This window comes from Chiloscyllium plagiosum, chromosome 4 (assembly GCF_004010195.1).
Source record: "Chiloscyllium plagiosum isolate BGI_BamShark_2017 chromosome 4, ASM401019v2, whole genome shotgun sequence".
Classification (NCBI taxonomy): domain Eukaryota; kingdom Metazoa; phylum Chordata; class Chondrichthyes; order Orectolobiformes; family Hemiscylliidae; genus Chiloscyllium; species Chiloscyllium plagiosum.
In genome coordinates this window covers 40,790,544-40,818,309 of record NC_057713.1, presented here as the reverse complement: position 1 = coordinate 40,818,309, position 27,766 = coordinate 40,790,544, and the positions used below count along the sequence as shown (strand labels likewise).

The window sequence follows — 27,766 nt, the reverse complement described above, 5'->3', positions numbered from 1 at the left end:
GACTTGAAACATCAGCTCTTTTCTCTCATTGCAGCTGCTGCCAGACCTGCTGAGATTTTTCCAGCATTTTCTCTTTTGGTTACAGTTATTCAAATTTTTACTTGGAAATGTAATTCCTAGTCAGTGGTCATAAACTTGTCAAAGTAAACCAATATTCAAAAATGCTTCCAGAAAACATAATTCTCTTGTGAATTCATTAAACTGTTGATCAAGACAAACTCACATTGAAGCAATTCAGACTTTAGCCAAGTATTCATAATGTGATTCAATTACATAACTGAATTAACAAAACCTTATGTCAAAGGGTGAATACGTAAACACCTTTGAAGTAATTGAACAGATACTAATCTGAGTGAAAGGTTGACTCAAATCTTTCAGACAAAGAAAAGGTTAAAGCTTGGGTGTAATTGACAAGGTGGAATTAAAATTCCACGTTATTCAAAATAAAAGAGCACTTTATCCAGTGGATAATTTAGTGTGACTTGTCCAAATACTTTTTGGCAATTATGACCACTTTTTAAACAAAGCCCTACCAAAAATCAAAATATTGACAACATATTTAACTTGTCATATAGCAATGCATTATGATGAAAAGTTGGCAACTTCTTTTGAATGCAAAACTAGAATGTCTCCCATGATTCATGACTCCTGAGTTGCTGTGAACAATGTTCCATCAACAGGCTCAACTTCCTGAAAATGCAAGCAGTCTAAAATGACTACCCCAGCAATGTGACCAAGGTAACAGACGTATCCTGTAAATACCCAGTGATAGAAATAGGGGTAGGAATCCCCATACCATTTTAAAGGCCACTAACCTCCATTCTGACACGGATGCAGACATGAAAATTTGGTCCTTATATCTGTATTAAGCATTTTGGTGTAAGCTAGGATAGGTTAAATGCATTTTAAAGCTTTGTTTTGTATTTAACATCATACCTTACCTCCGACATGTACTGAACCAAATGGAATTGTTTCTTCTCCAGTCAACATGTGATCTTTTGGATTGGAGGTGTCAATGCTGTGCATTTATCCCCACAATTAACTGAACTGAGAGAGTAACCACAATCACTTTATGTAGACTCCTTCAACCAGTAGTTTGTTTATTATTTTAATTAACTTGATTTGGATTTTTACACCTTCCATACATGAAATTGAAAAAACAATCTGTAATATAAACTTCGACTAGAACAATTGGTTTTATGCATGTGTCTCTCTGTGTTAGTGTATGTTTCAATTTTCCTGATAAGTTGCATGACCATCTGAATTTACCAACTGGCATGTGGACACATTGAGTTGTGTTTCCAGAAATCACGGCCTCGCAGAAACCTTGCAAGTCAGCGCAGTGGCAGGAAAAATTAGACAGAACAGAGTTACATTTGTGCACCTCAGAATATTAGCTCCAGTATTTACTGAAGTGTTTACAAGACTCAGCCACTGCTGGCAACTTTTGACTGGAAGATAGGACTGCTAAAATTAAGCCAAAGATTGACTTTCTTATATAAGTAATTTATTGTGACACACCTATTAAATTAGCTTGCCATTCAGCATTTTAAATAAAGAAAGAAACATATGAGTTAATTATTTTGGTCTGACTGTATCAGAATCTGACTTAACCATTTAATGACCCAGTTATCTTGAATTAAGATCTTTAAATTCATGAACATGGAAAAGCAATAAAAGTATTTATAAAAACAGAGCAAGTTAATAACTAAACTGCAACCAATAAACTAACTGTGTTAGCTTTATCATAATGTCAAGAATGTTTTGACCCTTCATACAGTTGTGAACTACTTCTTGCTTTACACTTATAAGGTCATATATTATTGAGCATTGGTTCAGATTATCCTCGACTCCTAATCTCTGGAAATAAGCAAGCAGCTTTCCTCAGTAAATTGTTTTTGTGTAGATGATTATTCTTTAAGTAGAGAGAATGTAATAATTGATAAGTTTACTAAAGCTCAACATGCATGGAATGCTATAGTACAGGTCTGTACCTGTATAGCCCACAAAGTGACCTCAGTTATGTCAGTGTTGGGAAGCATCCAATTAGAAGCCAATAGGAAAATATAAAGCAATTGCACAACAGTACCTTCTAAAGGCTAGTAATTGAACCAGACCAATGTGGCACATATTGCACATTCAGTCCTGAGGAAATTTTGCTGAAGGGGTTGGATAGTTGGAGGGTTGATCAATACAGAAGAAGAGGAGAAAATAATATTTATTGTACAAAAATAGATGAAAACGCTGTGAAGTCTTTTCAAATGATTATAAGATATATGAGCAGAAGTAAGCTATTTAGTCCCTCATAAGCCTGCTCTCCCATTCAATGAAATCATGGCCAATCTGGTAATCCTCAACATCACTGTCCTGCCTTTTCCCCATATCCCTTGATTCTTTTACTGATTAAAAATCTGTCCGTTTCAGCCTTGAATATCCTTAGCAACCCAGCTTCAACAGACGTCTACAGTAAAGAATTTCAGATTCACTGCCCTCTGAGAAATGAAATTCCCCTTAAAAGAGTAACACGTGATTATTTGAGATTATACCCTCTAGTCCTAGAATCTCTCACAGGAAAACTTTTCCAAATCTACACTGTCAACTCCCCTAATAACCTTACATGTGTGAATAAGTCAGTTCTCATTCCTTCAAATTCCAATGTGTACAGGTCCAACCTCTTCAAACTCTTTTCACAAGAGTTTCACTCCTTCCTCTATACCTGGGGTCAGCATAGTGAATCTTCTTTGCACTGCCTGCATTGCTAGTATATCTTTCCTTAGAGAAGAGTCCCAAAATGGTATTCCAGCTGGTGTCTCACTCGTGCCTAGTATAGTTTGAGTAAGGCTCTATTCTCCTTGAAATGAAAACCATTTCTATTTGCCTTTCCATTATCTGCTGAACTCATGTGCTAGCTATTTGAGAGTTATGCAAAAGGACTCCTGAATCGCTCTATTCGTATCTTTCTGTAGTCTTTTTCCATTTAAATAATATTCAGTTCCTTTTCTTCCTGCCAAAATTCACAACGTCAAATCTTTCCACATTACATTCCATCTGCCAAGTTTTTGTCCACTGCTTAAACTGTTTATATCCCTCTGTTGAGTCTTTAGTCATCTTCACCACTTGTAATCCCATCTAATTTTGTGTCATCTGCAAATTGTCTACATTCACTTTCCTCATCCACATTATTAATATTTTATAAATAATTGTGCTCCCAACTGGTCCTATGATACTGTCTTAGTTACAGTTTGCCATCCTGAAAATGCTCCTCTTATTCTATAAGTATATCTTCTATTAGTTGAATAATCCTCTATCTGTGCTGATATGCTACCTCCAATAGCATGGGCTTATCCTATTAAGTAACCTAACGTGCTTTATCAAATGCCTTCTGAAAATCCAAACATATCATACCCCCTTCTTCTCCTTTATGAAACCTGCTCGTTATTTCCTCAAATAATTTAATACATTTGTCTGACATGATTTTTCCTTTATGAAGCATTGCTGACTGCTTGATTATATTACATAATCCTAAATGTTCTGCCATTGCATCCTTTCTACCAGAAATCATCATTTCCCAAGAACAGGCATTATCCTAACTGACCTATAGTTACCTATTGTCAGTTTTCCAGTCCTTTGGGACTTGTTGGAATCTAAGGATTCTTGAAAGATTACCACCAGTGCAGCCAGTAGCTCAGTAGCTACTTCTTCCAATATCCTAGGATGCAACCCATCAGGTCCAAAGGACTTATTGGTGATGTGCCCAATGGTTTCCTGAGCATTTGTTTTCTCTCGGGTTAGTTATTGAACCTATTTCCTCTCCTCCTTCTGCCCCTCAGTATTTAGTAATTTTGGAATACAACTGTGAAGCCTGATGCAATATATTTAATCAACTCCTCTGCCATTTCCATTGATATTTCCCTAACCTCATTCTCTAAGGAGCCTATGTTCACTTTGGCTTCTGTTTTTCTTTATATATTTAAAGAAGATCTTGCTGTTTGTCTTGATATTACGTGCAAGTTTACTTTCAAAGTTTATCTTCTCCATTTTATGTTGATTATATGGTTTTTTTCAAACTTTCCCAATTCTCAGCTTTGCCATTAATTTTTATCATATTAATACAAACAGCATAGAACAGTGCAGCATAGGAACACAGGCCCTACAGCTCACCATGTCTGCATTGACCATAGAGCCATTCTGAACTAATTCTATTTCTTTCAGTTTGATCCTAGCCTTAACTTCTCTGGTTAACCATGCTTAGTGCTTATTTCCTTCCCACATTCCTTTTTTCTCCCTGGGATGTAATTTTGCTGTGAGCATCACACTATTTTCTCAACATCTTCCTTTTTTGTCTCAACTCTTTGCTGCTAAATGCCTGTCCCGCCCACTCCAGCTTGCTCTGCTCTCATTCCTTTGTAATTGCCCTTGTACAAGCTTAGCACAGTTCTTTCCAACCAAAGATCATTTCCACTGAATGCTAAATTCTACCATATTATGGTCAGTCTTTCCAAGAGAATCTTTTATTTTGACATCATTTATTGTATTTGCCTCAGCGCACATCACCAGATCCAAAATAACCTGTTCCTCTTTGGATTCACAGCATTTTGTTTTAGGAAATGGTGTCAAACACTGTCTATAAATTGTTCCTAATGGCTACCTCTACCACCACTTGCAAGATCCCCCCCATGCCACTCACTATCCTGACTTAGGTATATATTGCTATTTCTTCAGTGTCATTGGGTCAAATTCCTGAAATTCTCTCCCTAAGGCCATAGTGGGTCAACCTACTGCATGTGGATTGCAATGGTTCAAGAGGCAGCTCACCATTACCGTTTCAAGAAAGCTCAAGACATGCAATAAATGCTGGCCAGCCAGCGACACCCACATCCCACAAGTGAATTAAAAAAAAACTTACAAAGCCTCATAACTGTTGGACAGTTGCAGGGACCAAGTCTTCTCCATTACAAACTCCAGGTCTCATATATGCCTCACCTGTAGTTACACCTTCCTGTTCCTATTCATCAACCAATTTTGAATTACTTAGTCTGTGTCCTACTGCCCTTTGGAGCAAAGTGCTTAGAGAACTTGTCCCTTCTCTGAATGCTGAGAATGTCTGCAATGTCTACAACTCAGATTCCAATTCCTCTTCTCAGATCTGAAGATCTCTGGGCTGCAAGCACTTAGTACAGATATGTTCACTCTCATCATATTGTTGTCCAGCAGCTTCTGCATGTTAAAGCCTGCTATCATATTTGATTTAATTTCCAAATTAATGGCTCTGAATTTCCAGTTCTTGACATTTTACTGTAATGTTTTACTTATAAAAGATTTTTAAGAAGTTACCAGTATCAATCTTATTCTTATGCAGCTATTTTTAAAAGAGAAGAAGAAAAACACTGGAGATTTAACCACAAACTGAAGACATTAGTTTCACTTTAAAGACGAGAAATATTCACCAGTCAGCTTCTTTCCCTGCACTCAAGTCGCACTGTGGATTGTACATCACTCCACAGCTGCATACTGTTTTGACATTTCCATTGAAACATTGCTTTGAATAAACCTTAAATACTTCGTTGAGTCAATAATCAATAGTTAACTAATAATAATTACAAAAAAAAGTTTGCATATAATCACTTTTCAGTTGCGTAGCTGAACTGTATTGGTAAAACCATATCCAAGGAACCAAGACTCTGTTACTTTGCAGCATTACATTCTTTTTCTCTCTCTCTCTCCTTTTCATCTTTTTATCTTTCGTTTTTTCAAGATGATGCATCCTTCATCATCTTGACGTCATGGGGAAGCTGGAGCGGTGTGTTGGCAGTGAGTCCTAGCTTGTAGGCCCGATGTGTGGACTCCTGATGGCAGAGCAGAGACTCCTAGCTGCAGTAGGCCTGGAGTGTGGACTCTTTTGGGAGCAGTGGGTTTCCAATTACAGCGGTGTCTGTGCCTGGAGCGTGAGCCCTGGCTCTGTAGGCCCAGAGCAGACACCTTGCAGAAGTCCTGAAACTGCATTTGGGACCCCAGTCAATGAAGATGAACTCTAGTTAAGTACTTTCTTTTTATCCTTTGGAGCCAGATTGTAGTGACAGAACATTTTTAAGTGTATCTCCCTCGATATATGTAACAATAAATCATTCATTCATTAAGTCAGTATTAATCTGAGATTGCTACCCCATTTACATGATGCATTCTGGAACTGCCTCTCTTCCCGTTGCATCAAACAGTGGTCAAAGAGCTTTTTTGGGAATAAAACAAATTACAGCAATGTAAATATAAGCGCATTCAAGTAACATTTCCATCTTTTGCAAATTTAGTTATTTGACAGGATCCATCAGTGCAGGTAGTCTGTCTTTTACTGGCACAAAGCGCAACTTTGCCCTCAGGTTTCAATTCTGCATAAACCTATCACCAGCTGCGCCAATTTAGAATATTAGGCTGAGCCTGTTTTCTCAAATTCTGATATGATACCATGAATACAAAGAATTGGCAACCTGCAAATAGGAACCCCAGGAATCAGTGCTGCGTTTCACCATTGTTTTCAATATACCTAAATGATTTGAATGAAGAATGTGAATGCACTATAGCCAATTTTGCAAATGATGCAAAAATAGGTGGTGTGGCAAGTAGTGAGGGTAACACAGAGTCTGAAGAGAAATATAAACAGGTTAAGTGAGTGGCAAAAACTTGGCAGATGGAACATAATGTGGGAAAATGTGAGGTTGTGCTCTTTGGCAGGAAGAATTGAGAAGCTGACTATTATTCAACTGAAGAAAAACTGAAAAAAGCCACAGAACAAAGTGATTTGGGAATCCTGATCCATGAATCTCAAAAACTAGCATCCATTCAGCAGGTACAGGGAATGCAATTGAATGTGGGCCTTTGGAGTAGTATAAAAGCAAGGAGGTTTTGCTCAAACTATACAAGGCACTAACCAAAAATAAAACTGTAGTCAGACCACAGCTGGAACAGTTTTGGGCACTTTATTTAAAGAAAGATATACTGACATTGGAGACAAAGCAGAGAAGGTTCACTATGTTAATACTAGGTATTGCTTTCTGAGGAGAGGTTGAGTAGGTTAGCACTGTACTTGTTTGAGTTTAGAAAAATGATAGTTGATCTTATTGAAACATACAAGATTCAATAAGAAAGGGGTTTGACAAGGTAGACCCAGAGAATTTGTTTCCCCTTGTTAGGGAGTCTGGGACTGAGAAGGTATAATCTCTGAATAAGGGGTTCCACATTTAAGACAGTGATTATAGTGATGAAGCAATGTCAGCCAGGTCAATTTCATAGCATATGAGTTCCCTAATTGGGGCTGTTAACCTGGTCTAATTAGTGAGTCCTGGCTGATAAATATAAATGCAAGTGTCAGGGGTTTTCTCACTCAAGAAGCTGGGTCTGTGCCACTGGATCAGTGTTACGTACTATGTACATGTAAGTAAAGGGTGACTGGATACTAGCCTTCGTGGAGTTATTCCAGGGATGAGGTGGAATTTCTTCACTCAGAGGGTAGTGAATCTGTGGATTTTTTTTACTGAAGAGCTGTATTCCAGGCTGTAATAGATAGATTTTTAATCAGTCAAGGAATCAAGAGTTATGGAAAAAAGGCAGGAAAGTGCAGTCAAGGATTATCAAATCAGCCATAATTTCATTGAATGGCAAAGCAGTCTTGATGGGCTGAATGGCCTACTTCTGTTCCTACATTTTATGATCTTTTGATTTTAACAAAAACTAGCCTGGGCAAAGTAAAAGAAAGGTGTATATAAAAACAAAAATGCAGGTATTTATTAGAAAACTTTCCAAACTACTCAGTTTGGAATTGAGATCTATCATAGTGCTGTTACATAATTAAAAGCTAGAAACATAGTTGATGGAATCATTATTTAACAGGATAAGTATTTTTACAATTCAAAATGTTTAATCAATGTTGATTCTTAAAAATGCTGTGTCTCTGGGTGAATTGTTCGAGATTTGTAGCAGAATTGCTGGATATTTTGGGTGAGTTCTCAATAGTTTATACCTGCATTGTTACTATGCATAATCATCTTTTCCTGACTGAATACTTTTTTAACAGAAATCATACACAATATTGTGGAATAAAAGAAGTATAAATGCTGTGAATTTGAAGTCAATGTATAATGTTGTAAATGACTGCGACCAAACAGGAAAAGAAAAGGCTTAGTATTTCAGATGTAATCTTTAGTCAGAACTGACATAAATAGCAAGGGCATAAATGTGGAAAATAAATATATTGCTATTTATTTTCATGAGAAATAATAGTTGAAATGTTAACCCGTTTCTAAGATGTCAGTCTGCCTGATGATATTTTCTATTTCTGTACAAATGTATGCTTCATGTAACCTCGTGAAGCATCTTTAATCTTTACTTGTCATCACTTTATTTCTAGTCCTCCTGGTTCCCTAACCAACATTGGCTATTTCCCATCGCCGACTGCCACTTTGCCAACCCAGCATGGCACCATCGTCAGGATGCAAGGACTAGCTTACAACACTGGAGTCAAGGAAATCCTTAATTTCTTCCAGGGCTATCAGGTTAGTAGCTTCATTATAAAAAAAGATCAGTGTACATATTTCAGACTGAGATAGATAGATTCTTGATCAGTGGAGAAATCAAGACCTACAGGGAAAAGGCAGGAAAGTAGACTTGAGGAGTGTCAGATCAATCATGATCCTATTGAACGATTCCAAGGGACCGAATGGCCTACTGCTGTTCCTGTTTCTCATGGTCTTTCAATTCATGGGACTCACATTCAGATAAATTTAATTGCTTCTGCAAACTAATTACAGGAAGATGTAGAATCTCCATCCCATCATTGGATCTATACAAAGTCATTGCAATGTAGCTAGTTGTACAAAATATGTTGAAACAATTTTATTGGTTGGCATTGGTTTCATCCTCAGTTTATTTTGAGATAACTGATCTCAGTTGACCACAGTAGGGTGTGTTTCATCGTGGTATCTGTACAGTTGAGTGACCTGTTAACACACTCAGTCCTGGAGTATTGGTGATAATAACCAGTGGGTGGGGTACTAGAGGTTTACTAGCTCTAGTGCAGCCGGATTGTATTAAGCTCATTAAGGAAAAGCGGAACAAAGTGGAGACAGACAGAGCTGGTGAATCGTATTTGCCTTTTAAAAGTGTTCATTGGATGATTTGATATGGTAATGGGTTTATTCACTGTTTGACTATTGGGGCATGAACTCTTCACAGATTTTGAAACTCTAGCTTGGATTTGATTGTGCTGAAACCCTTTTGGCATTTTCATCAGCAAACTTTGGAAACTAGTTACCAATGTAATCATCAGATTTTGTTGGTGACAAATGGTTTCTTAAACATTTTTAGAAATAGAATATTAAATTGCAACAGAACAAGAAACATTATAGCATTAGTGAACAGACAAAGGATAACCAGAGATTACTTGTCACAATGCTTGGATTCACTTAAATCTCTAATGACCTGTGATATATGTTACATTGGTATGTGTGAAAGTCAGTCAACAATAACTGTAGTAATACCATACCTTTTAGCCTGTTTACAGAAACATAATCATGAAATTGATATTTGCTATCAAAGTAGGATAATTTCATATTTACAGAGTACAACGTTATTGGAGCAGTATACTCTACTGATTACTTATGGCAACATGACTGCATGCATTATGTTTCTCTTATTTAAGAATAGGGTGGAATCCTCAATGAATCCTGTACTACACTTCTTAAGATTGGCTCAAACTGACAAAGAAAGATGCAGATGTTAATTACTATAGTGTCTCATTGACCCATAATTAAGGTGAAATAGCCACAAGAATACCAATTATTGCTAATAGCCTAAGTAACAATTCTTCATATTGAATATTGACTGACTTTTGGGTTTGTTGATATCTTATTCCAAAGTTTATTATTCAAATAAGCATTTCCAACAAGTTACTGGAAATAAACTAGAAGCAGAAACACCTGCTGACTGTCTATGTGTCACATCTGAGACCAAATATTGTATTTCTTTTGCACTATGCAGGTGAAATTACCTTGTATAAAGCAGAGATTCTTCCCTGGTGTGTATTATACAGTGTCACCTCATGCAGTGCACATGCTCACTCTGTTTCTGATGTTGTTTGTGTCATCACTCTCACCCCACCTTTAAGAGGAATGAAATTTTTTGAAATACTTCAATGATAATATCTTGTTACTTATGTGAGATAGATTATAACATACTCATTTAATAAGAGGAGAGCAATGTCAGCCATATTATCTCCTCACTGGACTGGCTGATCATGAAATGTGAAATGATTTTTTTCAATGATTTGCATTTTATCTACCTTAAGTCAAATGAGTCCGCAGTAAGCTGACAAGATGGATACAAAACTGGCTTTGTCATAGAAGACAGAGTTGGGGTGGAAGGGTATTTTTCAGATTGGAGATCTGTGACCTGTGGTCTTCTGCAAGGATCAGTGCTGGGACTTTCTTGTTTGAAATGTATATAAACAACTTGGAGGAGAATGTAGATGGCCTGATTAGTAAGTTTGCAGATGACACAAAGACTGAGGGAGCTGCGGATAGTGAGGAGGATTGTGAGAAGATACAGATAGGCTGGAGACTTGCGTGGAGAAATGGCAGGTGGAGTTTAATCAGAACAAGATGATGCATTTTGGGAGATCTAATGCAAAAGGGAAGTACATGGTAAATGGCAAAACCCATAGAAGAATTAACATATGGAGAGATCTAGGCATACATGTGTACAGTTCCTTGAATGTGAAAACACAAGTGAATAAGGTGGTCAAGAAGGCATATGGGATGGTTGCCTTCATTGTTTGGGGCATAAGTATAAAAATTGGCAAGTCATGTTAAAGTAGCATAGAACCTTAGTTAGGGCACATTTGGAACATCATGTACACTTCTGATCACCACACTACCAGAGGATGTGGAGGCTTTGAAGAGGGTACAGTAATGGTTGAACAGGATGTTGTTTAATTTGGTGGGTATTATCTATGAGGAGAGATTGCACAAACTTGGTATGTTTTCACTTGAATGTCAAAGGATGAGGGATGAACTGATAGAAATTGATAAAATTATGACAGGCATGAATAGAATGGATATTTGGAGTCATTTTCCCAGGGTAGAAATCTCAATTAGTAGAGGACATAGGTTTAAGGTAAAAAGGGATGGTAAAGAAATATGAGATGCAGGTTTTTTTACACAGAGTGTGGTAAGTGCCTGGAATGTGCTGCCAGAGAAGGTAGTAGATGAGGATACAAGAGCAAGTTTAAGAGGCATCTTGGTAGACATATGAATAGGCAGGGAATAGATGGATAAGTAGATTAGATTACCTACAACATGGAAACAGGCCCTTCGGCCCAACAAGTCCACACTGACCCTCCAAAGAGTAACCCACCCAGACCCATTCCCCCACCCTATATTTACCCCTGACTAATGCATCTAACACAATGGTAATTTTTCTCCCAGTTCACCTGGGAGAAAACCATGGCACCCGGAGGGGACCCACGCAGACATGGGGAGAATGTGCAAACACCACACAGTAACCCGAGGTGGGAATTGAACCCAGGTCCCTGGCACTGTGAGGCAGCAGTGCTAACCACTGAGCCACTGTGCCACCCCAAGTACTGCATAGCGGCAAAAGGTTTTTGATTTGGAAGGGCATCATGTGTCGACACAGTCTTGGTGGGCCAAAAAGCCAGTTCCTGGCTGTATTGTTCTTTGCTTTTTATTACTGTGGTAATATTTCAAACAATCAGCTGAACAGAAAAAGTAACAAATGAAATGTGAAGGAGAGTCAATAAATAAATTTGCTGAATGCATCTATGTAAAGGCAGAGAGCCTAGGAAAGACACAAGTTCAGAGGGAATGAACAAGTAAGATATATCTATGGAGGGAAGATTTTTTAAAAAAGGATTTTTTTCCCTTGTGTGTGAATCCAAAACAAGGGGGCTCTTTTTTAAGTTTATGTCCAAGCTTGATGGCTTGCAAATTGAAGAAAGTTATTGGAAAATGATAAGACTGGCAAAGGATAGAAACAATGAGAAGACTGAGTTAAGGATTTATTTTGGAGGACACAAGAAAATGATGTTGTACAAACCATATTCTCTCCTCTTTCACAGTTCTTTGTCAAAGTATTTTAACATATTAAAATGCTTAAACTGCCACCCCAATCTCATGATAATTAGGATTTAAAATTATGTTTGGATAATTTCTTAGAATTCCAACTTTCTTGAGAATGGGAGCTCACTTCACTTTACTGGTGGCTTTACGTTCATTGGCTCGTTATATCAAATCTTCTTTCCCATGCTGAATTGTCTCTTTTTTTTACAGTTTTTCTATGTTGTGCATGAGAACGTTTCTTGGTTTGACCTAGTTAACTTTAAGAATAACACTACTTATCTCTGATAATGTTTGAGGCTTTCAGGGACTAGCAACTGGAAATAGTAAATCCAGGAGAAATACACAGTCATAATGTTTCTTGCCCTCTGGAGTAATTAATCCTTTTCTTTTTCTTTTTCTTTAAATTCAGACACACTTTGTCATCAAGATATTGCCTTTTTAACACAATCTTTGAGCCACCTTTACTCCTGACCTCCATTTGCTTCCATATTTGCAAGATTTTAAATGTAAAAATCGAAACAAATCTTCAAACAGCAAAATATATGAATCATCCTCCATGTGTTTATATGTGGGATAATTTTTAACATTAAATTCATTTCCAAATTGTAAACTTTACATTCTTTTTCAGGAGACACTTGTTACTAAGGGGATCAAGAGTTACAGGTGAATTCAGGAGAATGGGGGTTGAGAAACATATCAGTCATGATTGAATGATGGAGTAGAGTCAATGGGCCAAATGGCCTAGTTCTTTTCGTGTATCATATGGTCTTAACACTACCTTTGTATAAGCCGTTTGTTATTTAGTCAAGGTAGATCCTCATTACTTTAAAAACTTTTGTTTTCAGGTTACGTTACTAAGATAAAATATCTTCATCTTTCTAGATAACTCATGAACTTATTTAAATTTCTGTGCTTTTTTGTTCACCCATCAGCATCCGCATTTTTGTTTAGCAGTTCTTTTTGCACAACTGTTAAAGCTTTCTGATGAGTGGGTTGATTTGATAGAAGTGTATAAGATCCTGAATAATCTTGATTAGGTGGATTTAGAAGGAATGTTTTCCCTTGTGGGTGAATCCAGAACAATGGGTTCTTTTTTAAAAAAGAATTAGGAGTCACACTTTTAGGCCAGAACTGTTTTCTGAGGGTTGTGTGATTTCAGAACTCTGCACCAGAAGGCACGTCCGGTGGGATCATGAAATATTTTTACAGTAGAGGCAGATAGATTCTTATTCTGTAGGCGGATTATGTGGGGGTTGGGTGTGAATAGGAATATGGAATTCGAAACACACAATCAGATCAGCCATGATCTTCTTGGATGGTGGAAGGGCTGAAGAGTCAACTTTTGTGATAATTTTGTCTTTCATTATGTTCATATGTCCATCATTTTGAAGTTTTAATGTATTATTGAAGAATATACATCAGCAGCATCTTTATTGATGCATAGCCGAATCTTTGGTTTCTCTGCAATCCTTCTCTTTTATTTCATCATTAGCTTTGAAGATTGCTACTACCTGTCCTGAAACCTCTCAATCAGATTCTGCGGGCATATTTAAATCAAACAGGTTCAATTTGGCTCCAACCCTTAACCACTAATTGACAGTCTGAGGTTGGAATGTTCCTTTAAAATCAACAGCTTGAGCTTTTTTAACTCTGAGCAAATCAAAGATTGAAAATATTCATTTTCATAACAGGAACGCAGGAAGTCTTAGATTTTTACACATCACTTGATTCTCCCTTGAACATTTTCAGTTTCAGCAGTTTCATTGATCTTTTCTGAAACCATTTGAATGATAACACCTTACATCCAGCCAGGTTATTTCCCAATATAAAATCAGCATCTTTCACGGGCTACTGAGACACAATCCCCATAATTGTAGTTCTGGAAAAATGCTACATGTTAAGTTTGATGTATGCAATAGAGCAATTAAACAACTTCCATTAGTACACTTTATCAATTTTTTAATATCTAATTTTCTGACCTGAAATCCCCTTCACCTGACTTTATCATCAATTGATCACATTCCATATCTGTAAGAATATTAATTTGCTTGCCTGTTTTTATTGGACTACTTATCTGGTCTCACAGAAATTAGATTTCATTCCTATGTTTTGTCACAAGCTCCCCCTTCAGATACAGCGTGCCCTCAAGACATACTCTCACAAATGCAACTATTTTGGCTTTTATTTTGCAACACTTAGTGCTTATATGCAGTATTAAACAAAATTAACATGGTGATGCACGTAAGTAACTCTTATCCTCAATTCTGTATTTTTCACTGTTTTAAGGAATACATGTCTTTTCGTTTCTGCTATCTTCCTCACTGCAACCAATATTCTGTTCATTATCAGATTGCTGAGCTCTCCAGTTTCTGAGTGGGTTTGCAATCAAAGGTTTACAGCTACTCATATGTTTGAGATCATTCATAATCTCCAGCCATTATTGCAGTTTATACAATTTCTGCTGATTTTAGAAGTGGTATTGATTTCTGTGTGGGATCTTGTTCCTAAAAGGATGCACATTTTTTCACATTCTTCCATAAGCATTACCTAGCTAAGTGTTTCAGAATCCTGTTCAACCTTCAAAGATCTGTACCACTTATGAAATATCATTTGAGAAAATGTCACAGGAGTTTGATTCTGTTCTTTAAATTTCTAAACTTTTGCCTTTAAACTTCCAGAATTCACTTGTGGACATTGAGAACTACAGTTCTTACTGTACAATAAACACAAGACAATATATTTGAAAGAAATGAGTATATTTCTAATACTTTGCCCAGAACCATAATTTGCAATGAAACTATCCAGAGAAGTGGTAGATGGAATAAACTGTGGAAAAATGTGAAGTTATGTGCTTTAGTGGGAAGAAGAGAGGTATAGACTATGTTCTAAATGGGAGAAGGCTTTGGAAATAGAGTCATAGAGATGTACAGCACAAAAACAGACCTTTGGTCCAACTCATCCATGCCAACCAGATATCCTAAACTAATCTGGTCCTATTTGCCAAAATTTGGCCCATATCCCTCCAAACCCTTCCTATTCATATACCCATCCAGATGCCTTTTAAGTGTTGTAATTTTACCAGCCTCCACCACTTCCTCTGGCAGCTCATTCCATAGATGCGCCACCCTCTGCATGAAAAAGTTGTCCCTTGGGTCCCTTTTAAATCTTTCCCCCTCAACTTAATCCTATGCCCACTAGTTTTGGCCTCCCCTACCCTGTGGAAAAGACATTAGCTATTCAGCCTAGCCCTGCCCCTCATGATTTTATAAACCTCTTTAAATGTCAGCTCTCAGCCTCCAAAACTCCAGGCCAAGTAGCCCCAGCCTACTCAACCTCTCCCTATAACTCAAATCCTCCAATCCTGCCAACACCCTTTGTAAATCTTTTCTGAAGTTCAAGTTTCACAACATCTTTCCTGTAGCAGGTAGACCAGAATTGAATGCAATATTCCAAAAGTGGCCTAACCAATGTCCTGTACAGCCTCCCAACTCCTACACTTAATGCACAGTCCAATAAAGGCAAGAGTGCTGCATGCATTCTTCACCACCCTGTTACAACATAGAGAAAAACAGCTGACATTATGCTTCTCAATCCCATTTTCCTGCCTTCTTCCTGTAACCCTTGATTCCCTTACAAATAAAAAATCTACAAATCAGAAACCTGTACCCAAACATTAATTCTGTTTTCTCTCCACAGATGCTGATAGACCTGCTGAGTTTCTTCAGCAATTTCTGTTTTTGTTTCAGGTTTCCAGCATCCTCGGTTTTTTGTTTTTGTTTTTGTTTTTTTTTAAATAGGAAGCCCTGTTTAGTCGTGTAAACAAAAGAAGAATACTGCCGATTCTGGAGATCTAAAATAAAAACAAGTTCTGGAGAAACTCAGTAGATCTGACTGTTCCTCAGAATCATTATGTAGTAATAGTTGGACTCTACATCAACTCTATTTCTCTCTCCACAAATGCTGCCAAACCTGCTGACCTTCTCCAGCACTTGCTGTTTTTCTATTATTCAGTCTCAATCTTCCAGTGTTAGTACCACAGAGTATTAAGCTCAAACCTGTCTTCTTCATAAACCATATTTGCCCAGTGTATAACATGAAGAATAAATTGACTCTGTCAAGAAAGTTTGTCAAGCTTTCCTTCTGGAGGAGAACTGTGGTATCAATTCACTGCAAGCAGAAACATGGTCTTGGAGGGAGGGGTGGGACACAAAAAAATCTTACTGATAAACAGCTAAAGTTAACTTTGAGAAAGTGAGGACTGCAGATGCTGGAGAGTCAGATCTGAAAAGAGTGGTGCTGGAAAAGCACAGCAGGTCAGGCAGCACCCACGGAGCAGGAGAGTCAACATTTCGGGCATAAGTCCTTCATCAGGAAAGTGGGTGAGGGGAATGGGGTGGGGGGGGAGGGGTGGAAGAGGGTGCATAGGGGACTCAGAGATAAATAGGAGAGTGGGGTGGGACTGGGAGGGATGGTAACTGGGAAGGTGATAGATGGATGCAGGTGGAGGTTGATTGTGATAGGTCAGAGGGGAGGATGGAGCAGATAGGTAGGAAGGAAGATGGACAGGTAGGACAGGTTAAGAGAGCAGTGCCAAGTTGGAGGGTTGGATCTGGGATGAGGTGGGGGGAGGGGAGATTTGGAAACTAGTGAAGTTGATGTTGCTGCCATGTGATTGAAGGGTCCCAGTTGGCAGTGGAGGACTTCAAGATTTGCATGTCCTTGGGGGAGTGGGAGGGGGGCAGTTGAAGTGGTAGGTCACAGGGTGGCGGAGTTGTTTGGTGCAGGTGTCCCAAAAATGTTCCCCGAAACACTTCACGAGTTGGCATTCGGTCTCCCTGATGTAGAGGAGACCACATCGAGAGCAATGGACACAGTAGATGAGGTGGGTGGATTTGCAGGAAAATCTCTGCCAGATGTGAAAAGATCCTTTGGGATCTTGGACGGAGTTGAGAGGGGAGAGGTGGGCGCAGGTTTTACATCTTATGCGGTGGCAGGGGGAGGTGCCGGGAGTGGAAGGTGGTTAGATGTGGGGGCATGGACCTAACAAGTGAATCGCTGAGGGAATGGTTTCTGCAGAACACAGAAAGGAGTGGGAAGGGAAAACTATATGGGGTTCTGCAGAGACCATTCCCTCCGTGACTCCCTTGTTTGGTCCTTGATGGTGGAGTCTGACTGTAGGTGGCTGAAATGGCGGAGGATAACGTGCTATATCTGGAGATTAGTGGGGTGAAAGGTGGCGACCGGGGTAAGGGAGTGGGTTTAGGGGGTTCTATTCTTGTTGTGGTTGGAGAGATAGGGTTTGAGAGTGGAGGTGCGGGAAGTGGAGGAGATGCACTAGAGAGCATTGTTGATCACGTGGGAGGGAAGATTGCGGTCACTGAAATAGGAATCCATTTGGGATGTCCAGGAGTGGAATTGTTCTTCCTGGGAGTAGATACAGTAGAGGTGGGAGGAATTGGGAGGAAAGGGTTTGTGAGGCGGTGTAGTCGAGGTAGTGTGGGAGTCGGTGGGTTTGAAATAGATGTCCGTGTTAACTTTGAGTCTAATGATATTAATCCTGATCCCCCAACAAATGACTAAAGCAACTCACAAAGAAGATTAAAACAAACCTTAAAAATGCAAATCCGGGTATGACTGTAGAGTTTAAAAAATTATTTTGGATGGAGCCTCTGACTTAATTTTACATAATTTTTCCATAAAAGTTTAATTATCATTAATCTACTATTGTAATGACCATTTATTTTCAAAAGTATTTGTGGGTACATCATTCAGACATGTCCAATAATTCTTTACAGTTAGGTCTCTTCATGAGCACTCCGTTTTCTGTGCATCTCAGTGTCAGTAATATTGACGATATGGTTTACTCTGTGATATAATGTTCACCCCTACAAATCAATCATGCACACAATTGTGGAGTCATGAGGCTTCTTTGAAATCTCTGAACTTGAGTAGTGCAGTGCTAGAACAGTTCGAAATCTGCCTTCCTATAGCCATGATTTTTGCTCATAAGAATATTCCAAGCAAAATCTTCTGATGGCTGAGTGCTAAATGGTATTGGAACCATCAGTTGTGAGGGAATCTAAATTTTCTTTTGGTGTCATGTACTAGTTCTGGAAGCCCATGGGGAATAGGTAACCTGAATGCAAAGAGGAGTTAGCAATGTAATTAAATTATTAAAAATTGGAAAATAAAATCTGTGCTTCATAATATAAAATGTGCAAGCATGGATTTAGAATGTTCATTAATGAAAACTAATATGGAAGTGTTTACAGTTTATACACTGTGACTAAATCTCGAGTGTTATCACTATAAACTTTTTCTCAACTGTGTATGTGCCAGATGATATACTAAAAGATAATAAACTTGCAATGAAGGAGACAGTACAGATTACTAATCCTCAGAAACCTACACTTACTGGTTAAAGGCACAACTTAGGTGACATGTGACATGGAGGTGATGAAACATTGGTCTTGGATGCCTTGATTGTTTCAGGTCAAATGCTCATTTTCTAATTAATTCATCAAAGGCAGGGCACTGTGCCCTGGTGCTTTTTTCCTTAAATAGTTATTTTCTTCAGAGTGCCATTGTTTTTCAGAGCATGTTGCCATGCCATTGAACAAATTACTGCCTTGTGATTATCTGTATATGTGCCTTTTCCAAAATTTAACAGATGACCACTTTTATGGTTGTTCATGTGGAACACTAAAAATTCAATTGATGAGTGAAGGAATACTTAACTACTAGAGCTACAATCCTAGTGATGCATCTTGTATGAGGTAAATTAAATTCATTTTAACTTCAGAACAGTCTTTTTAAAGCTCACTTATTCACCTTCTGTTACTGAGTACAACATTAAAATCTTAAACGTCCTTGAGTCAGAAGGGTAACCTTGCCAAGGTTTCAAGTTGCAGACTGCTATTCAGTGACTATGTTGGGATTTATGGGGATGTCTGTTAAGAGCAGGACCGTATTCAGCTATTAATGAATTTGACTGCATGAGATCTGTCTGCATCCGAGGATGCATCTGGGTGAACTGGGTGGAGTTGACCAAGAGGTGGCAAGCATCTGTTGGTCTGTAACTATTTAGAAATGACAATATTGAGGAGAGGTAAATTAAGTGAAATATTGATAAGTGCTTCTTGCTAATATTGATAATTTCAGCCATTCCAGCTGAGCACAATTTTTCAATCATATATTTTGATCTTACCAACCGAGGTATCCGATCCACTTATTTATATAGACCTGATTTGTATGCTAGAAATTCTAAAAATGTCTATGCCGTAGATGCATGATTTTCCATTTTCTCTCCATCAGTTTCTAGATGAAAATAAATGCAATTCAATCTGGTATATTTCCAATGACTAATCTATTTCAGTGGCAGCTGGTGATATTTTTGACAAATGACAGATAGCTATACATGCATAGTTAATACAGCATGTTACCATGACAATTATCCCTTCCAATATACTTCTAGCACCAACCTGATTTATAAGTGATTTATACTGCTATCAAGCACAGGAAAATACTTTGTTACAAATGTGCATTTTTTACAGAGTTTTTGATATTACTGATGTATATGTGATTTGCAGTGTGTTTAAGTAAGGGCAAGTTGTAGGTTTTTAAATCATTTTTTCCCATACAGCCATTCCTTAATCAAAAATCTGCAGGTTGATTTAGAACTTATTGCTTACTAATGTGACCTGTTCTCTTTGGAACCCTGGCACTCTAGTCTTTTGTTGCTTATCTGAGCACTTGGGCTTTTACAACTCCACCTCCAATTGCAGTACTAGTTGATCTTCAGGGAAAGCAGCTGCAATTTCAATTTAATAGTCTCCACCACTATTTTGTTACCTCCTGAATTCTTCACTCTCTCCTTTTTAAATCGCAAAAAGAGCAAAGACTCCCTTATGCCTACCTCAGATTCAGATTTCAGATATCTAGGTTGTGTATCTGAAGTATCTGTTGGAGTATTTGCAAGTAGAAAGGCCTAAGGCCTATTTTAGACTATTTTCCAAAGCTAGGCTGTACTAAATGCTGTTACTGGTGTTTGGCTTCAGGATAAGAAGGTCTGTTTATACTGTTTAAACAGCGACATGGGGGCCTCTGCCAGAAACTTAAGTATTGTTTGAAACACTTGCCTGATGGTGTAGACTAAATAAATAGAGTATAGGTGTGTACAAAAATGTGGGAAACTAGAAGTGAAAGCGACCATAAAGTTTTGAGTTGCAATTTAAAAACTAAATTGATGCACTTCTATCCTTGAGAAAGGAAACCTACTGTTCATGTAAAAGCAAAATACTATGGATGCTAGAACAGTAAAACAAATAGACAATGTTGAAGAAACTCAACAGGTCTGGTAACATCTGTGAAGAAAAATAGAACAAATATTTTGAGCTTAGTATGACTTCTTCAGAACAAGAAAAGGTGAGATGAAGAAATCACACCAGACTCAAAACATTTATTCTATTTCACTCCACAGATGCTGATAGACCTGCTGACTTTCTCCAGTTTCCTTTGTGTTTAACTTACTGTTCTTACCCATCCTGCCTGTTGTGTGTGTGTGTCTTTAGTCCTACACCAATGTATTGTGATTCCTTACTGTTCTCTGATGGAACCTCATAATCCAAACTGCTGCCAATAATTCAAGATGATTTGTTATAATACAGGGTAAATCCCCCCCTCACCTGCTAATTTTAAACCAACAACACAGAAAAGATCTATCCTGTGCAATAATTTGCAAAAATTTGAGTGGCCAAAGTAAAAATTAACAAATTTATTTCTTAAAGTAAAGCAGAGAATAATTAACTAACAAGTATTTACAACTCCTTCCTCTAACCTATCTTTTACTTGCCCTTCTATAATTCTAGTCCAATAAAACACTCCAATTAAGACTTACTGAAAAACTCAAATTTCAAAACCAGCCAGCTGTCAAATCTCTTTGTAGATTTGCTCTCCAGGTCAACATTGATGTTTTTCTGTGTGCAAATTCCTTCTCTCGACAGGTACCTCTCAGAGAGTTCTGACTAGCAGCCTACAACTATTGGTCCTTTGGCAGTTCTCCCTCAACTGTTCAATTTTTCCCAGTCTTATATCCCCAAAGCATTGGATTGTGTCATTGGCTTTTGATATTGTCAATGTACTAAATTCATACTTGATTCGAGTTTGGTTATTTTGGGGGTTATAATTTAAACTGATTGGCCTAATTCAAATTGGTTTTTGTCTCCAGGCAACTAGATACCCTGGCTGCTGGACCACATGTTCCATTGTATCTTAATCAGAACACTTGGTGCTGTCAGGTAGTTCTGCTAGCTTTTAACTCTCTTAAAGGTACAGTGCAGCCACATCTTCATAACACCTCTACCCTTAAGAAAAAATGAAACATTATAATGAAAATATGGCTTCATTTTTTTCTATTCTTTAAATATATCATCCTAACATACTGATAACTTTAATCTAAGTTCACCTTAACTTCTTGCCATATAACTGTGTGTGTGTGTGTGTATATATATAAATAAATAAATACAAATCTCATCTAAACTTTATCAGTTAAATCCGTGATAATGCATCTGTGATTATATTCTTACAACCCGCAACGTGTATGATTTTTAAATTAAAAGTCTGTAACATAAGACTCCAACTAAATAATCTCATATTCTTGCCTATAAAGCGTTCTAAGAATGTAAGCGGATTGTGATCCCTGTACACAACCGTCTCTGACACTTTGTTCATGACATACATATTAGAATGTTCTGAGGTCAATACCAAACGCATTAGTTCTTTTTTGATCGTGGAGTACTTCCTCTGGTGGATGTTGAGCTTCTTCGAAAAGTAACCAACTGGCAGTTCAATCCCATCCTCAGGTTCCTGTAGGAGTACAGCTGTAACTCCTATGTCACTAGCATCGATGGCAACTTTAAAAGGTTTTGAAACGTTTGGTGTAGCTAAAACTGGTTTGGTGGTTAATATCGATATAGCATCCATTCATGGTGATTAAGGAAGTTCAGTAGGCACAATACCTAGATTTCAACAATGATTTTTTAAAATCTGGTTAAGAAACTGGTGTTTATTTTTGGAGAGTGTATTCATAACTTGAGATAATTGAGTACTTTGAAGTCTCAAAGTAACTAATGTCATTCAGAATGTTGTTCAGGGGCCCTATAAATATTCCCATGCAGACATGGTGGATGTAAATCCAAAAATCAGGCTATTTAGGGTGGCATGGCAGCCCAGTGGTCAGCACTGCTGCCTCACTGTGCCAGGAACCTGGGTTCAATTCCAGCCTTGGTCAACTATCTTTGTGAAGTTTGCACATTCTCCCCATGTCTGGGTGTGGGTTTCCTCTGGGTGCACCAGTTTCCTGCCACAGTCTGAAGATTTGCAGATTAGGTGGATTGGCCATGCTAAGATGCCCATGGTGACAAGGGACATGCAGACTGGGAAAAAGGGGGTGAGTCTGGTGGGATGCTGTTCGGAGGGTCAGTGTAGATTTGATGGGCCGAATGGCCTGCTTCCACCCTCTAGGGATTCTATAATATTTGAACTAATTTAACCTGACTATACAACTGTATAAGGCCTAGCTTCTGGACAGTGTCGCCAGTAAAATATGGGGCTATGGAATATTGTTAAGAAGTCATACAGATATAATGTGTCCTAATTCTGACATTTCACCTATTCTTATATCTTCACTCAAAAGTTACTGTCTGAGAATTGAGAATTATTGCATTTAATGCAGCAAAGCACAGCAGCATTTTAATTTTCTTTTTCTTTGATGAGACAGAAGTTGTTTGAGTTTAATAGATATTTTATATATGTTCAACCTTGTATCAGTATCCAGCTGAGGAATGCCAAGGACTTGTACATGCGCATGACCAAGCCAGAACAGTGTTCACACATCCCAAAGAATGGGTCTGTATATAAATGGCTCATAAGCTAGACTTCTTATAAGAGAAGGTAGGTAAGGAAGTACTATATCCACCTAACTGGGTCACTTGACCTGTATTAAGGATGCTTTCACAAATCATGTGGTGTTGGGAAACCTGATGGTGTACGTGTGTGTAAAGCATTGTGGATCAGCTGTCTGCTTTTTTCATTTGTTTGGGTTTAAGGATTTTCAAATATTTTTGTTGCTGCACTACATTAGGACATGTGTTTAAGTATCTGTTTCAAAATATACAGTTTCCTTTTTAAACCTTTTAGATGCTTCTAAATTAACATTAGTCACTGTAAAGTAAAATGTGAAGAATTTATTTTGAAAGCTGATCAGCAAAATAATCTTGAATACATTCGGTGTGGTCAGTTTAGAGGTACAATGGGAAAATAAGTCAGAATCCTTTGATTCTGTAAACTACTAGAACAACAACTAGGAATTTTCTCTGTCTTCTGATATTTATTGCTCAGTCAAACTTGCCAAAACTGTTTGTGTATATTATTTAATTGCTGATTGTGGGACTTTGCTTAATGGAATTTAGTTTCTGTATTTCCCTAATATTAAGACAGTAGCTACACTTCAAAACTGGCTGTGAAATGAATTGAATATCCAGTGCTTCCATAATACATGTTTTTCTTTCGGTGTACACACATATTGAAAAGATTAACAATTGCTTCAAAACCTTTACTAGTTCCAAGGAGTTGCACAGGCCATTTGGAATGGCTTCGTCTTTGGCTGTCTTCTCTCACTCGAGAGAAGTGATATGCTTTACTTTGACTCCACAATTTCTATTACAACACTTCTAGGATGAGCAATATGGCAAGCATAAGTCTTTATTTTTTAAAATATAGCTGCCTGAGATAAAAGTAAGATGGCACTTGCACAGCACTGGCATATAATACAGAAATGCTGTATGAACATTCCTTATTTACACTGTCTCTGCATGATCACTTAAAATTCACTTAATTTTAAAAATCCCATTTCTTTTGTAGCAGCTTGATTCTGATCTTGCAACCGATTTGATGTTTACTTGCACATTTCCCTGTTGTTCAAACTTTAGAGTTCTAATATGGGAAATGTGTAATTCAATCACAGCAGTTACTATAAAAATCATTTGCCATATTCAATAGTGATATTATAGGGCATTTTAGCCTACCCCACAAGATCTCATTCCATGCATGATTCTGTAAATTAGGAGTTCCTCATTTTGTTTATTGTACAGTAAAGATCATCAGAAGATACCAGGCACTTTCATACAAAGAATACATCAGAAGCATTAACAGAGGCTTATTATTACCAGCAAGATTAAATCTGAAGCTCAGTCTTGGGATGTAACTGTGAAACTGTTTTGAGTTTGTCTTTCTTTCACGACTTCTGACTATGATTTTCCATCCTGACATTAAATTGTTGTGATTCCCTGTATATGTAACAGATACTTATCCATATGAAACACAATTGCAGCAGCACTTTGAAACAGAGGTAGGGTTTATTGGAGTGTTCTAAATTAGCAACAAATATGGACAATAGCAAAATGAACCTTAAGGTGATGGGAATTGCAAATAACTGAATAAAAGAAACCTGTCTGGTGCTGGGACTTTATGTGTTGAATGGCTCATGTTAATGTGGGCTATGTTTCCAGTTATCTATTATTACGTTCCATTTATTTATTTGATGCAGATTCCCCCTGAGTCCGTGCTGATCATGTCCAACTTGTATGGACAATCTGGCGATGCTTTTGTGATATTCCCATCATTGGATGCTGCCAAGCAAGCTGTGGTAGAGAAGAACCACCAACACATTGGCAGTCGCTATGTGGATCTTTATTTGTTGTAAAATCTGATATGGAATACTCAATATGAAACATAGGTCATAAGCATGCAAAACTAATAGCATTTATAACAAAAATCAAGAATGAAGATGTTTCTTAAGATAATTTTTTATAACCACAAAATTAGAACTGTGCCATGTTCATTCTATGCTAGAGGATAAGTGAAGCAGGACATTGAAAGAATTAACAATATCACCAAACAATAATTTGGTTTAGTTAGCACAACCAATAAGGCAAAGGCTTTTTAAAATTAAAACTTTGATGCCATTGTGACATGTACATACAGGGTTCTCCACTTCAAACAATTTTGTTATGGATGATGTATATAGTAATGATCCAAGCTGACCCTTACTATTGTGCAAAATATATTCGGCTCATCCATGCCAGACATTATTGTAACACCTCAACCAGGCCATTTCCAAGTGATACAATAATACACTTGTGCAAAGTACTTCCTCACTAATTATTGCTGTAACATTCTGCAAGCTTTCGCATGTCATTTACTGTAGCTGTTTTATGGGAGGTCTGCTTTGACCTATTACACAGCAGTACAGGAATCATCCATGCCAATCATTACCATAGCTTGCTGGTAAAGATCAGTATACTTAGTGTAACACATCTATACTGGGAATTTCCATATCATTAACATAAGAAATCGCTTGTTAGGAATCACCTATGTTTTTGTTACAGTAAGACATCTGAAAAGCACTCATCTATACCAAATATAAATACAATAGATATGTACAGAAAACTTCTACTTTGTTAAATGCTTTCACATTTCTTTAGAAGCCTCCACAATGTCTCTGTGTCACACCTGTACAAGGGCTCTTCCCTATCACTTCCGATTGTAACATTCTTTTTTAAAAAGGCTCATTTATTAAAATCATTGCTGTAACATAACATAAAAGATTCTTTGACTCTGATAGTACACATACAGGATGATCCTAGAATAAGTGTTGGAATGGGTGACATTATCAGACACTGCTTCATCATTATTCTAATCCAAATACAAGCCTCATATCTGCCAATGGTTACTCTGACAACCCAATTTCATGCCAATGTTTTTCTGCAGTTGGAAGTTTATTTATCCTGCTATTTAACATTTAAAAGATTTAGTCCGTGAACTATCATTTTCTTTTCTAAGTCTCATAAATGTATCTTTTAAGTTAAATGAAAGTCATAAATATAAATTTTATATGTACGAATAGTTTACAAACATAGTTAGCTCTATTAAAGCTGTGTGCCTCTTAAAATAATCAGGATGAAGTATTGACTAAAATGTTCCAGTGTGCATTTTTTATTATCTTGGAACTTTGGTAGCCAAAATTACATACTAACACGCACACTCTTCTGACTGGAATTTTATCCTAGTTACAGTCAAATCTGAATATCAGTGTCAGTACAGACAAACAAATGAAATGGCCAAAGACATAGATAGTGTTAAAGCATAATTGTTTGATAGTACAAAGCTTAAACATTGTTAAGAAGAGACATAAAGCCAAAAAAACCTTTGACCTTGTTCTCATCAGGACTGGAATGTGAGAAACCAATTTTTGAAAGGGAACATCAATTTCTACAGCACAAGCAACAGTGCACATAGGTGCTATTTGGTTGGCATGGAGATGCAGCTGGATCAGTTAATTTAGTTTAGTTCACTGATTAACCACAGATTAGGCAGGTAGACTATGATTAGTCAGTTTCTGTAACAATGCCACAATTAAAAAGATACAATATAGGCATTAACTCCTTTTACCTGCACAGAACAGGGTCCTGTGTGTGAAGGTATCTACCTTCTATTAAATGCAAATTAAATACACTGCAAGCTCAACTGATAATTTTAAATCCATGCTAACAGTGATTCAGCCAATTAGCACCCGCAACTCATATTGTATAAATTAGTGCTCCAATTTTAATGTGTCCTCGTCCTGATGAGTGCTATATGGGATGCTTTGCCTTGATGTATCTTTTTAGCAAATGTTGCAAAATGTATAGGCATGATTAGATTATCAATTACTAACTAATAAATATTATACATAAAATATTGTCAATCAAATATTACCAGATAACTCTGATATAAAATATTAGATATTAATGTCTATGAGCAGTAAAATGCTGAATAAATATTTTTATGTGGCAAGAATTAACGCAAGGAGTGCAATACTTGAGGATAATTCTGCGAGTTACAGTATGTGCAACCAGTATCCTAATGTTTGATTCAATGAAATGTCAAAGGAATGACTTTTTAAAGAAATACTGTAAATGCATACAATTATATATTTCAGTACATTTATATATTAAATTCAGTGTTAAATAAAATACTTCAAATATATTTGTAATAGTTCCTGGTCTTTTATTAGTCATTATAGATTTAGAAGTCAAATTGAATCCTTAAGATTGTATAGTGCCTAAGTGGAAAATGAGGTGCAGTTCCTCCAGCATTCATTGGGCTTTGCTGAAACAGTGCAGCATGCCTAGCCCAGAAACATTAATATGGGAGCAAGATGGTTTACTGAAATCGCAAGCAACTGGAAAGTTGGGTCATTCTGACAGAGTGGAAATATTCAGCAAAGCTGTCACCCAGTCTGCTTTTCATCTTACCAATGTAGACAAGACTGCCTTTTGAGTAATGAACACAATAGACTATATTGAAAGAAGTACAAGTAAATCCCAGCTTGAGACTGATTGACACCATGGACATTGAGGAAAGAGAGGGACAACTGTGAATGTTATACTTCCTGAAGGCTGTGCCTATGTGCAAAATGAGGTGCTATTCCTCCACATTTGAGTGACTTAACAAGAATTTTTTCTCTTCTCATGTCATAGATTCACAGAGTCATAGAGATGTACAGCATGGAAACCCGTCCATGCCGACAGATATCCCAACCC

The 27,766-nt window shown here is 37.4% G+C and overlaps 1 protein-coding gene across 3 annotated transcripts in view; it reads left to right on the top strand.

Annotated features, from left to right (window-relative positions):
- Positions 1–27,209, top strand: part of esrp1 (epithelial splicing regulatory protein 1) — an 82,424-nt gene extending 55,215 nt beyond the window's left edge. For 2 of the 3 annotated variants that reach the window (XM_043688050.1, XM_043688049.1), the window contains exons 14-15: positions 8,399–8,543; positions 24,730–27,209. In XM_043688050.1, coding sequence (XP_043543985.1) covers positions 8,399–8,543; positions 24,730–24,885 — 301 coding nt within the window. In that variant the 3' untranslated portion in view covers positions 24,886–27,209. Of the gene's footprint in view, positions 1–8,398; positions 8,544–22,952; positions 23,076–24,729 lie in introns of all 3 variants that reach the window. The other variant, XM_043688051.1, reaches the window with a different exon arrangement.
- The last annotated feature ends 557 nt before the right edge of the window (positions 27,210–27,766 follow it).